At 43.8% G+C, this 13,001-nt stretch overlaps 1 protein-coding gene across 4 annotated transcripts in view; it reads left to right on the plus strand.

The window, feature by feature from the left end:
- The window catches only part of LOC144155014 (trifunctional nucleotide phosphoesterase protein YfkN), a 146,345-nt gene that overhangs the window by 104,620 nt on the left and 28,724 nt on the right, over positions 1-13,001 (plus strand). The window contains exons 2-5 of one of the 4 annotated variants that reach the window (XM_077686205.1): positions 4,746-4,774; positions 8,488-8,730; positions 9,779-9,865; positions 11,366-11,505. In XM_077686205.1, coding sequence (XP_077542331.1) covers positions 8,556-8,730; positions 9,779-9,865; positions 11,366-11,505 — 402 coding nt within the window. In that variant the 5' untranslated portion in view covers positions 4,746-4,774; positions 8,488-8,555. Of the gene's footprint in view, positions 1-4,627; positions 4,775-4,841; positions 5,125-8,487; positions 8,731-9,778; positions 9,866-11,365; positions 11,506-13,001 lie in introns of those variants that run through there. The other 3 variants (XM_077686207.1, XM_077686204.1, XM_077686206.1) reach the window with 3 other exon arrangements.

Raw genomic sequence — 13,001 nt, forward strand, 5'->3', positions numbered from 1 at the left:
CAGCTATGAATTGATGACGAGAAGCTCTGCCAATGGAAATGCAATGTACAGAAGTGGTTGAAGCTTACCACCAAGTGTATGAGTGCAACCGCGCATGCAGGCTTCTGCGCCAGCCAAGAATACCGGGAGTGCACAGTGCATTCTCCCAGTCACATACCTCCCAATCAAGAAGCATCACAGATGTCGAGTCCTGCTAGCCTGATGAATATCCAGAGCACACAGTGAAAGAAGCTGTTCGCTCTGGCTATTCATCAGGCTTGTGAACGCGACATCTATGATACTTCATCTTCCACAGACAGTGAAAAAGAAGAGAAAGCTTGTAGAAGATGTTGTAAAAAACAGTGTATATACAGTCATGAAGCCAAGAAAGATTCAGAACTGTTTCATAAATTCTGGGGGCGAAACATAAATTAGAATAAGCCTTTTGCAACATGCTGTAGCCTTCCTTTGGGCTTATTTTAGTCGTATGTTGCCCACAATGAACTCCAATGAATTTGGTATGTTTTAAATTGCTTTCGTAATGAATTATGAACAGAAAGTTTAAAAACATTCACAGGAAACTCGTGCCATGTTGAACGTGAAGCGACTGTTTGATTGTAGCAAATGTGTTCAATATGTATTGATTGTGGGGTCGGCCTGAATGGTTGTCCAAACAAAGAATGCTACATCATTACAGTAAAAAAACTTGATAAACATCTTTCATTTCTGATTACAAACTTTAGCATGATTCTGTGACCTTCCTCACTGCTATCTTTATAATCATCCTTTAAGCAGAAAGGAATTGACAGATTTAAATTTTGTGAGTTTTTTCTTTTTTTGTGTTAATGGTAATTTCTTTTGCCTGTAACTGGAGAGTAATTGTGGTTTAGGCATTACTTGCAAATAGTGCCTGGTTTGTACTGCCAGCGAGTACTATATGCATTGCATAACCTGCATAGTCAAGAAGGACGTGACAAGAACAGGCATCTCCACCGTTATTGTGTGTGAGAGCTAACTTAGCAATTGACAACCATCATATGCATTGTACAAAGCATGAAAAGGCTTGCCTTACCTGCCACGGTGGCTCAGTGGCTAAGGCGTTCGGCTGCTGAGCACGAGGATGCGGGTTCAATTCCCGGCCGCGGCGGCCACTTTTCTAATGGAGGCGAAAAGCGAAAACGCCCGTGTGTACGAGATTTCGGCGCACGATAAAGATCCCCAGGTGGTCAAAATTAATCTAGAGCCCTCCACTACGTTGCACCTCATCGCCTGCATTGGGTCGGCGTGTTAAACCCTACAATTAATCAATCGAAAAGGCCAAGAGTTAAGTTTGTTGACCTGAATTGTGTGTTATAGTCAGTGGCGTAAATCCAGAAAAATCACAAGGGGGGACACACATCTTGCCAAGGCGGGTATTTTGTTTTGTGCTCTATTTTCATTTATATACAAATTACTATCGTGATTTGAATTAAAATAAGAAAAACGAGCATGCTTTCATACCTCACGTGATTGCACTGTGCTATTGCAGATGTTAAAAAAAGATCAATAAGAAATACTCTGTACAATATGAGTACTGATCACCTATGACATGTTTCCTGGCTTTCGACACTTCTAGAGGGTCCAAAAACGAGAGCGCGGTTTTTGCACGCACTGACAAAGTTTTTCAACAACCCTGGCAACGTTATGAGGTCTATAATGTCTTGATGAACGTGTGCCAAAGCCATGCAGTTGAGGCGTTCCTCCCCCATCGGTAAATGTAAATGAAAAGGTAAATGAAAGATGAATCTCAAGGGGGGGACACTTGCAAGGGGTGTCCCCCCCAGCCCGAACACAAGGGGGGTCAGGACCCCCCTGACCCCCCCATGATTTACGCCACTGGTTATAGTCTCCTTGAGCTTACAACTGGTGCAAGGTGAAAACTGGTTGAGGTATGTGTGGAATGACAGCCATATTTAACTGTTCACTACCCGGAAGGTCATGAACGGGCAAAGAGTATTAAGGTGATAGCACTGCATTGCCCACTCTGCAATAATATGGGGTCTGCATATGGCATCGTGCCGTTGGCGGTGCCAAAAATCCCATTGGCTGAGACAATACACCCACCCACAATTTAAGCCCATTGGCTGGGACTGCTAAACACCCACTCAAAAGGACAGGCCGGTGGCAATGACAGCTGCTGTTGAAAGCTCATGGCTGATTCACCAATGTCCATATAGCTGTGATGTCAGCATGCTCACCCACAATTCTCATATGCCCGCATGAGGATTGTCCAGTGACGATTACACCTACCATCACAAGGTCAGGGCCGACTAATGCATTCCCACTTAATTGTAATGTCAACGTATCCACCCACTGAACGCATGTGTGCGCATCAACTTCACCATCATCATCATCATTGTCACCACTTTCATTTGGCATTACAAGCTAGGCATCTTAGCCCGGTTAACGTAGCCAAACTTCATTGAAGATGGTTCTCTCACTCTATACACCCACAATTCTCACATACCTGCTATGAGGGATTGACCTCTGGCGATGACAGCAGCTGTCAGAGGCTCGATCACGGCCGATTCACCACTTACCATTGGCTGCGGCATAAACATACCCACTCAAGGAGATTAGCTACTTAGTGCTGACAGCAGCTGTCAGAAGCTCAGTCATGGCCAATTCACCAGTTCCCATTTGGCTCGCCCACAGTGTCACATGCCCATTCACAGGGACTGGCCAGGGACGATGACACCCACCATCAGAAGGTCAGGGTCAATTCACCAATTCCCCTTGCCACAATGGCTGTAGCGTCAGCATGCCCCCCAACAATTCTCACATACTGTTCGAGGGGATTGGCAAGCTTGTGACGATGACAGCTGCCAACAGAAGCCCAAGGCCGATTCACAAGACATACTTATAGCATGAAATGAACATAAAAGGTAAGGAATGGTCTGTGTGAATTGTTGGCAGCTTTGTTAGTTTGCTGAACTTAAATAAAGTCGCAAATTTTTCTACGTACAAATGAATTTTTTTGGTAGGAACTGGGCGATGCCAACATTTTTTTCACACCGGCATAGATGTGCTTTACAACACGCATAAGAAAGGCATTTTGTTAACCAAGCAGCACCAAAATCTTATTACAGTGTTGTAACTTACTATAGTAGGATCTGGCGATGCCAACACTTTTTTTTACACTAGCGTGGATGTGCTTACAAAATGCGCAGGTTGCTGTAGGTGTGGTGGCCTCACAATTAGCATGCTCGTACGACGCTCTTGCCTGCTTTTGCTTCCGTGTTGCATGTGTGGTCTTTTTGTGGTCCAGTGAAGTTCGTAGCCCGATTTAGGCGGGACATGTCCCGGTTTTATGGCTATGGCCCCGCTGTCCCGGCAGCCTGCTTGTGGGACGGTGTTTTGTCGCGCCTTCGGCCAAAAGTATGAAGATGGGTATCAAGCTCTGTGTCACGAATGGAAAGCTGGAGTAATGGAAGAGCCAAAAGAAACCGTTTGAGGAACTTCAAGAAAACAGCACAGACGACGGGACTACGCAAGACACACAGCTTCTGTGTTGTGTGTTCCTTCTTTAGTCCTACTGTCTGAGTGTTTTTTTGAAGTTACAGTGTACCAACAACCCGTTCAGCACACCCTTTTGCGTTTGAGGAACTGTGGGTGGGCGTGCTTCAGCACCTCGAACCTTGCAACAATATCAAGACAATCACCGAGTACGCCATGAGGCACAAACGCGCCAGTGGAAAGGGTGATTTCCCTTCGTTAATAAGATGTGGACTGCAAAGAAGACGCACCTTTATTTGACCACGCTCAAAGCAACAAAGGTGAATCTGCACATGATGTGCGATCGGTACTATAGACACATCATTCAAGCAAAAAGTATAAGTTACTGGCAGGAAAAAACCTGAGGACTAGGAAGGCCGCATAATGAAGGTGTAGTAATACAAAGTGCAGTTTAATTTAAGCTATGTGCTACGTTCTTCCTTACACCTAGAGTTCCCTCAGGGACTCGCCCGTCCCGCTTTGAGGTCCGAGGAATATGGTCTTTATAGTAACATTTATTACATACTCGTAGACAGTAGAGGAATTTTTTTTTACCTGAACTGGCTGCACTGTGCAGGCGGTGCAGCACATGTTCATTTTTTATACTAATTTATATATTATCTGTATGTTTATATCTCCACAAGCTAACTGCAATGGTCTGCACTACGCTGCACTAACCTGCACCGGTTCAGGTAAAAAAATGCGCCTACTCTTTTTGCACACTAAGAACACTTTAAAGAAGCGTGCATAAAAATGTTTGCAACAATCTTGGAACAACGAAGGCAAATGCACACAGAACATTATTTTCTTTCATTTGCATGATTGCTTCAAGCTCACAGGACACATATGCAGCACTAACAAAACTTTAATATTTGAAGTAACCGTGTTTCATATCTTGCTCATGAAATGCGTGATCCACGTTATCTAGTAGATCTGCGTGCATTTTTTGAACCATAGAGTTAATGCTACCGACTACGCTTTGAACGAAGCTGGCGAAGCTGGATGCCAAAAATGCCAAAAAAAAGTCGAGTCGTACAAAGTTTTTTTCCCTTGGGTCGTTTATACTTCACAGTTTGTACTTTTCTGTTAGTTTTCAGGCGTAAATATTTCATTTAAAAAGTAAAATGTTCGGTCAAGTGGTCAAGGTCAGAAATGCACGACTGCAACCCCTAGAGGGGAAGTTGCGAAGTGCGTTGGGAAAGGCAGAAAGAAAGCGAAACAAGCCGTCAGCACCGTCAGGTTGGGCGGTTGGTGCAGCTCGGTAAGTCGAAAGTTTTGGGGCACAAATTTCTCGCAATGTTTGGGCAACTCTTTCCTATAGATGAACCTGGAAGCCGAAATCCAGTGCGTCTGATGCCAGCAAACTACTGTGCTTCTTCTATCTCTTCTCACGCCATCGCAGTTCACAACATCCGCCGTCATCGCTGTCATAGCAAAAACCGAATCTCTGTCCGACGCCGCTTGTTACGTTTGTGTTTTGGTTAAGAGAGGAAGACAGCAGTGGTAACTCTAATCTTGAACCTGACCTGAAGTGCCTGCGTTAGCCTAGCTGTGACAAGGTCACGCCGTAATTCCTGGCAGTTGTTCAGAATGCTGGCCGAGTGAAGAAAGGTAAGGCCGTTGTTTCCGTCGTTTTCTGCGCCACGGTTTCGGTCCGCCCATACCACCTGTACCCATACCATTCAGTCGCATTTCTGTGCACGCATGAAGTCTGATGTTGTGGACAGATTCCTACGTATAACTGGCGCACGTCGTAGCTGTTTTATATTCGCCTATTCTTGCAAGGTTTTTTGTGGAAGGGTAGTACGTATGCAAGTACGTCGTGTCTGGAGAAGCACTGTAGCATCGCGAAGTGCTGACATTGAGTTAACATCGGTCAAGTTTATCTTGACGCACCGGCCTTTCTGCACTGTAATGCGCAGCCACGAATATCCCATATCCAGAAGCTCTTTCGCAACTACGTTTTTTGATCAGTATTACTACACTAGTTACCAACATGACGTAGATTAATTCCTACTGCAAATTAGTGTACCGCTAATACAGCCTTCTGTGATAAGCAGGATAAGTTGATCGAACTTCTGTGCGCGGACAGCTAGGTAACTGAGCAATGATTATATATTCACGTATTTGTTGCACTGTGCATTTGTTAACGATAGCAGCAGCGTTCTGGGCATAAATAATTCATCCTGTACAGCAAATACCGATTTGGCATCATTTTATTGCATGTCATACAGCCTGGCACGTACCCTAAAGCTCAAGCAATTAAATAATAGATATATCAGGTGTATGATGTTTTACATAAAACGTACACGTTGATTCGAATATCAAACTGGAATTGTTTCATTGCATGCCGTACTGGCACTTCAAAGTTGCAACAATTGAATTTTGATACCGGTTGTACGATGCTTTATGTACGACGTGTTTCAAATTAGCAATAAAATGTTGACGGCACGTGTTCAATGCTTAACATACAACAGGTTGCTGTAAATATCATATTGACAGCTTTTGATTGATTGATTGTAAGGTTTAACGCGCCGACGCAACTAAGGCGATGAGGCGCGCCGTAGTGGAGGGCTCCGGATTAATTTTGACCACCTGGGGATTATTAACGTGCGCCGAAATCTCGTACACACGGGCGTTTTTGCTTTTCGCCTCCATCAGAAAAGCGGCCGCCGCGGCCGGGAATCGAACCCGCGACCTCGTGCTCAGAAGCGCAACGCCTTAGCCACTGAGCCACCGCGGCGGGTATATTGACAGCTTTTATTGCATGCTATACAGGTTCCTCTCAGTTTAAGCAATGAAGTATGGCAGGTGTACGGTGCTTTACATATACAGCACATGTGCTGCTGAGGATTTCATAAATATAAATGTATTGCCAGTTTAAAAAAGTTTTCCCAAGCTTCCAACTTTGTTGGCCATTGAGTGGTTGAATAGAAGCACAAAATTTGCCCCCACAGTTGCCAACCAGCCATTGAGTGAAAAGTTCATGTGTGATGTAGGTTGCAGGAACAGTGTTTGATTACCCCTATTCATCTTCTGTCTGATACTATGCTATTATTCACATGCTGCAAACTTGCACAGGTTTTGAATTTTATCATCCGGCTCATCATGTTTAGCAACAGTGTTAGCGAAAACTGTAAGATGCTGGCTAGTCCGTGGGTAAAATTCTGGAGGAATTTCTTTCTCAAATTTCATGCTCGTTCACACTGTGTCAGCCTTCTGGGCTGCCACTGTAGATAGGGCTTCAGCTGCAGCTGCGACCAACAGGCGTGGACTGAAGGAACTTGTCCGTACCCTTGCCCGTGATTTCAAGCGGCAATGCTTTGATGAGTTCCTGACGATCGCTACAGCCTCGCCAAGTAGGGGGCCATGCCACTCACGTCCACACAGACACACTGCAGGGTTGGGAGGGAGCCTGAGCTGGGTCCTGTGCCAAGGCCAATGAGTGACAGGACGTGCTGGGTGAAGGACTGATAGGCAATTGCTTGCCAAACCGCAGCTCTTCGAGGTCCTGCAACAAAAGTTTTACTAAATTTTTCAGATAAACCACACATGTCAGATAAAGTTAACGATACAATGCGACCTCTGTGAGAATTGAATGGGGCCAGCCATTGCAGCAAAATATTATGGGACTCCTAATGTATATGTGTGCATTCGTTCTCATGCAGCCTAGTATCTATATGTATGTTGAGTATGTCATCTGAACTATATTTGAAGGCAAAGTCGAGACATAGGCCATTTAGGGGCAGTTATTTCACTGCCTAAGCTAACTGGAGGTCACCAGCAGCACTAAGTGACCGTCCAAAGTGGTGATCAGGTATGGGTTGAAGGATCCCTGAGATAAACTAAGGCTAAATTAACATGCATTCTAATGTAACAATATGGTTATGAAGCAAAGCTTTGGAGCTTTATTTTGTAGCCATATGCTCGCTATATGAGCTTTTACTGGCTTATTTTTGTCTCTGTACTGGCTAATTTAAGTAGATACTAATTATTTCCCTTCAGCATATTACTTCCGTAACTTCAGTTCTAAATTAGTTCACTCTGTATGGAAATTTGAAAGTGAGTGCATGCCTTGAACCAAACTTGCATATGCATGTATGGCACCATATGGTATTGTTTAGTTTTGTAAACGTATTGTTTTTAAATATTTTTTTTTAGATAATAAGGTGAAGCTTTGCTTCTAAGTAAACTTGGGGAAAAAAAGAAAACAATACTTGCAAAGAGTTACTCGTGGTCTCAAGATTCTTAAAATTGGGCTGGTTGTTCACATGTCCTGCTTGGGCAGCATATAGTTTAGTAATTTAAACTAAAATATAATTTTCGCGGGTTTTTTAAGAATTGATTTTAAAAATGTGTTTACTTTCAGAGTTTGAAATCCTGGAAATTTTCGCCAGTCATAGCTGAAACCCCGGGCTCAGTACAACCCGCTCAAAACATAAAAAAAAAACAATAAATATGATCCCTAATTCTTGGAGAATGTGTTGGCTTGCACAGGATTCTTTTCAAAGTTCAGAACAGTCGCATGCTTGTATATTTATTCTGCAGTTTGCTTTGACCAAATGAAGTTATGTCGTGACCAGGATATATTTTACTAATGTGTGGGCCAACAAGCCAGTTCGTTTAGCCCAGCCAAACGGTGTCGTTCTACACCACTGAAAAGTCTCAATATTTTAACTTTGCACCCAAAAGGTACACAGCAATTGGGTTCATCGCTAAGAAATATATGTGCTGCCATGGTAGGTTAAAAAAAAAAATAGTGCATGCTACCAGGCTTGCTAGTTGTTCTGATGAGGGAAACCCTACAAGCTTGTGTCCTGTCATGCTTATCAACTCAATTTCTGTAGTGGTCAAGAGTGCTGGTGTGGCAACGTTTTGTTCTGATATTCCAAGTGCGGCGTCAGTGTGCAGCTTAGATGGACGGTTAAGGATAATGCGATTGTTATTACTTAACTGCGTGGCTTTTTATCGCAGGTATCAGTGTGGTGGAGGATGCCTGGCTGGTGCTAGCTACTTGACCGACTGGCAGGCACGGCTGCAGGATGCCGGAAGAAGGTGATGTCGTCACTGTGCTGCACTTCAATGACTGCTACAATGTGGAGGAGCAGCATGGGGAGCCCATTGGAGGGGCCACTCGCTTTTGCACTGCCCTCAAGAGCTTCTCCAACCTAGACCCTCTGATCCTCTTCAGTGGTGATGTGCTGGCTCCATCCATCAGTGAGTGCATTCCCACTTTGAAGCATTTTGAAGAAAGCTCTGACTGCTTTCGGAATAATTCATGTCTCTCTTGATTTGGGTGTACCTGTCGTTCTGGAGCATGTCCTTCTATTACTAGTGTGAAAGCAGAATTCTGGTTGTCCTGCATGAAGTGGTCAAATGCTGGCTGATGGACTGCCTGTGTGTTTAACTGGCAGAAAGCACCGGGATGTTGCTGAGCGCCAGGGTTAAATGCACTGTACTTTTGAACATGCTCTCTTACATTCCATAGCTTGTGATATTCCCGACGTTGCTCCCCTAAAATGATTGCGCCCCAAAGAGGGCCAACACCAGAGCCATCTTCAAACCCCTGTCCGACCTTGTTTTCAGAAACGTGGACAAGTTTCCCCCCTTTTTAGTCATGCAATCAGCCAACAAAGCAATCCCTGTAACCAGTAAATTTCTCTTGAACCTTACTGCCAAGTTTATTGATGATGTGGTCTGATGAAGCTACGCACAAAAAAAACATGTCTGGGGGCATGCTTGCTGGAGTGAAAAGTGAATAGTAGTGTATTCACCTTCTGAAGAAAACAAACGAAGGTGATTGTCAAATCACTGTTCCAATTTACATTACAGGCTTCTGAATCACTCTGTTGTACAGTACTGTGGGGATCAGTAGCATGGCACTGTTCACATGCTATGTTGTTACATTGTTTTGAGGAATGTGCACTGATAGAGCACCATCTGTTTTTGAAAAGCGCCCTATGCCACAGATAATAGTGGGAAATTACATTGTCAAGGTATACCTTTTCATGGGGAACCTTTCATTGAATATTGTTCTGGTCTTGATAAAGTTACGCTACATGGCTCTCACATGTGCGTGTTGTGCATTTAGAGGGGTGGGCCTCTGGTTGGTGGGATGCGTGCTAGCTTAGATTTGCTACAGTAGTTTCTAATGTAGTTGATAAAAGCAACTGTACTGCACGTGATGTTTTGGTTTTTGCAGGTGCTCTTGATTGCTTCAACCTGGTCGAGTATGGAAAGGCATTAATTGTTTTCTGTCTTTCAGTGAGCACATTCACCAAAGGGGAGCAGATGGTGCCCGTCCTCAACTGCTGCAAGGTTGACTGTGCTGTTTATGGGAATCACGATTTTGGTGAGTTTAGAGCACCCTCATAATGTGATTGCAAGCACAATTGTCCCAGAGTTAAGCCCATTTTACTGCCTAATTTTTTTTCTTTTTCTTTTTTGCAGCATACTGGCTTTAAAAGAGCTCTGCTAACATTATAAAAAAACTTATGCACACGCAAATGCATACTTTTTTTTTTCCTTCTTCATCTCTTTTTCTTGTTGAGTCGGATGGCTGCGAGATGCGCCACTTTAGTATATACAGTAGACTCTCGATAAACGGAACTTCAAGGGACCGGAAAAATTAGTTCCGTTTAACAGGAGTTCCGTTTACTGAGAGAGATGTTCTAAGGTACAAATTTATGTGCGTACACACTTCTAAGGGCATTTCATGGAACTCTAACCACTAGAAAGTGACTGTAGCTGATAGTTTTCAGAAAGCAAGAAAACTATAAGAAGCGTAGGCACAGCATTCACAAAGTTGATTTGGCAACAATGAGTCGCAGTGCACTACAAAATGTGTCAATTATTTTTGTTTGAGTCCTTGCAACTGCATCTTCACGGAGGCTAGAGGCCTCAACTTCGTGAGTGCTTACGAGCCACCGAATTTAGAAGACGGCAACGTGGTAATGAAGGACGAATAGCACAACGACGGCACGAACGAGGCGACAGGAGGTGAGCCCTGTAGCCTGGGCGTCTAGAATCGAGACCGAACGACTGGAACAAGAACTGCGATGTTGCATTCGTTGCGCTAACACGGCTAACCACTTACGAGATGAGGCTTACGAGGCCAACAAGGCTAAAAAAGCATGGAGGAAAAAAAAAAAAACAAGAACGAAACAGCCAGAACCATAAAAAGCTGATTCTCATGCCAGTGAATTTCACAAGAAGTTCCATTTCTGGTTCCGTTTACACGGTGATGCGGAAATTTTAGTTCCGATTACTGAGAGTTTTTTTACGTTATCTGAATACAAAACCAACCAAATTCCAGGCAGCTGTTCCGTTTAAGCGGCAATTCCGTTTAAGCGATTTCCGTTTATCGAGATTCTACTGTATATACATACACACACACATGTGGAGGAAGTCATTTGCCCTCTTCAGTTTACACACTTCCCTTCTGCGGAGCTAATGACAATGTTTTTTTTTTGCCAATTTTTTTTTTCTAAAAATACTGTTATTTTTTCCTGTGAGAAAAGTATGCTACATGTATATTAATCCATGCAGTTTATGGTGCTCAATCGCATAGTTGTCATACTATTTGATGCCAAAAATTTAATGGCAGGGTAAATTGTTTAGAAGGAAAATCGGCAATTACCTTGAAGTCGATTTATTGCAGCGAGAATTAAAGCGCTCCATAGCTCTCCTGAGAATTTAAGGTCCTGGAAACAAGTAAGAAACAGTGACTATGAAATCATGATTCTACATTGTCTGAAGTGTGCTTTGTTTGTTTGTTTCCTGAAATTAAGCTCTTCTTTTTACTGCACTATTTTAACCCTTGAAAAACACCTTTGTTCTCTCGGTATTTCAGATTTCGGGGTGGACAACTTGACAGAATTTGCAAAGCAGACGAAATTTCCTTGGCTTATGTCAAACGTAGTAGACAATGAAACTGGAAGACTGCTGGCGGATGGCGAGGAGTTTCAAATTGTGGAGCGGTCTGGAAAAAAGGTGGGCTGTTTGTCCCTTTGGCATTTTGTCGTGTATGTTGACGTGCTTTTTAGAAGGCTGTCATAACGTAGGTAGTTGCTGGCTCACTTTGAAAGCTGTGCATTGTATTGTGTGTGTCTAAGTATCAGTTCTACTGCAGAGTGGTCAGAAGCGTGGATATTCTTGTCCAAACGGGTTCTTACAGCCATACCACGTACCATGTGGGAGCTGTTTCGGCACCATGGTAGAAGGCCAATGGGAAATAATGGAAATGCAGTGCAAATTTTGGCCATTTGGGCTCACTGACTGGAGCCATCTTGTCTGGGTCACACCGGCTACAGGGTGTACACTGATATTTTATTAAAAGGAAATCCTTGAGTACTGCATCAACACTATGACCACTGCGATTGCACTCTGGAAGGAGTAATTTAGTGCTAGTAGCACGAGACAGATGTCTTTTTGAAAGAGTATTTCATTTGTCAACAAAAGCATAGCCACATACAAGAGTAATAGCAGAATTCTAGGTTGCGTTAGTCAATTGATTTGTTCCATTGGCATTTCTGCATATTTCGTCTGCTTTAGCGCTGCCTTTTCTTCTAAGACAAAATATGTAGTGCCTTTAGGTCATTGGGTAGGTGTTAAGTTTTTTTGATGGGCTGCTGAAAAAGCTTTAAAAAAAATTGCTGGGGGCATTACTTCATAGTTTTTTTCACGCTGGATTCGAAAAACGTGTTTACCTAAAAACATATTTACTGATGCCGGGTCGCTCCATGGCCAGTCAGTGTAAAGAGCGTTAGGCTTAGCATTGCGGCAGATATGCAGCTATAGACTACGTAAACCCAACATTGGAAGCCCCTGAAAAGTTAGGAGAACCCAAATGCAGCACACTCGCATGTGACAAGTTTCAGGAGAGGATGTTCCCCAACATCTCGTAGCTGGCCTTGGTTGCTCGGATGTTGGGAACTTTAGGCTTAGCACCGCGACAGGTATGTGATCGCTGCTTTTGCTACAGTTGTGAATGACAATACCTAAAGCAGTCTTTCACTGCACTATCATCCTCTTTTTCGCATATGGAACTTTGTTTTCACTCTGATTAGCAATTTAACAATCGCTGACAAGACACCTGTGCGGCTTGTGTCCATTGATGGTGGTGATGATGATTGGGGCCAGAAATCTTTTGTAACGGGTGGACGCCCAAGGGACCGAACCGGGTAAAAAAAACACACACAAACTGGAGGCTGAATGCCTGAAGTCACTGCACCGTCAACACTGACGAAAAGGCTGAAGCTAACAGTTGTCCTGCAGTCTTGTGTGTATGGTTCACTGCACTGTCACCATTCACTGCAGTTGTTCATGAGTTTACTGCAACAGTGCCACAACTGAACCAAGCCGAACCGATTGCTGCCAGAGTTGCAGTCGCTCTTTCATCGTGCGTACATCTGTGGCGCTGTTGATGCCGTCATCGAACCCTAGTGCCTGTCGTAGAGTGGTGTTCACTCTGACGGGTGGGAGAAGTT

Source organism: Haemaphysalis longicornis, unplaced genomic scaffold (genome assembly GCF_048455015.1).
Source record: "Haemaphysalis longicornis isolate Haplotype H1 unplaced genomic scaffold, Haemaphysalis longicornis Haplotype H1 scaffold_1, whole genome shotgun sequence".
Classification (NCBI taxonomy): domain Eukaryota; kingdom Metazoa; phylum Arthropoda; class Arachnida; order Ixodida; family Ixodidae; genus Haemaphysalis; species Haemaphysalis longicornis.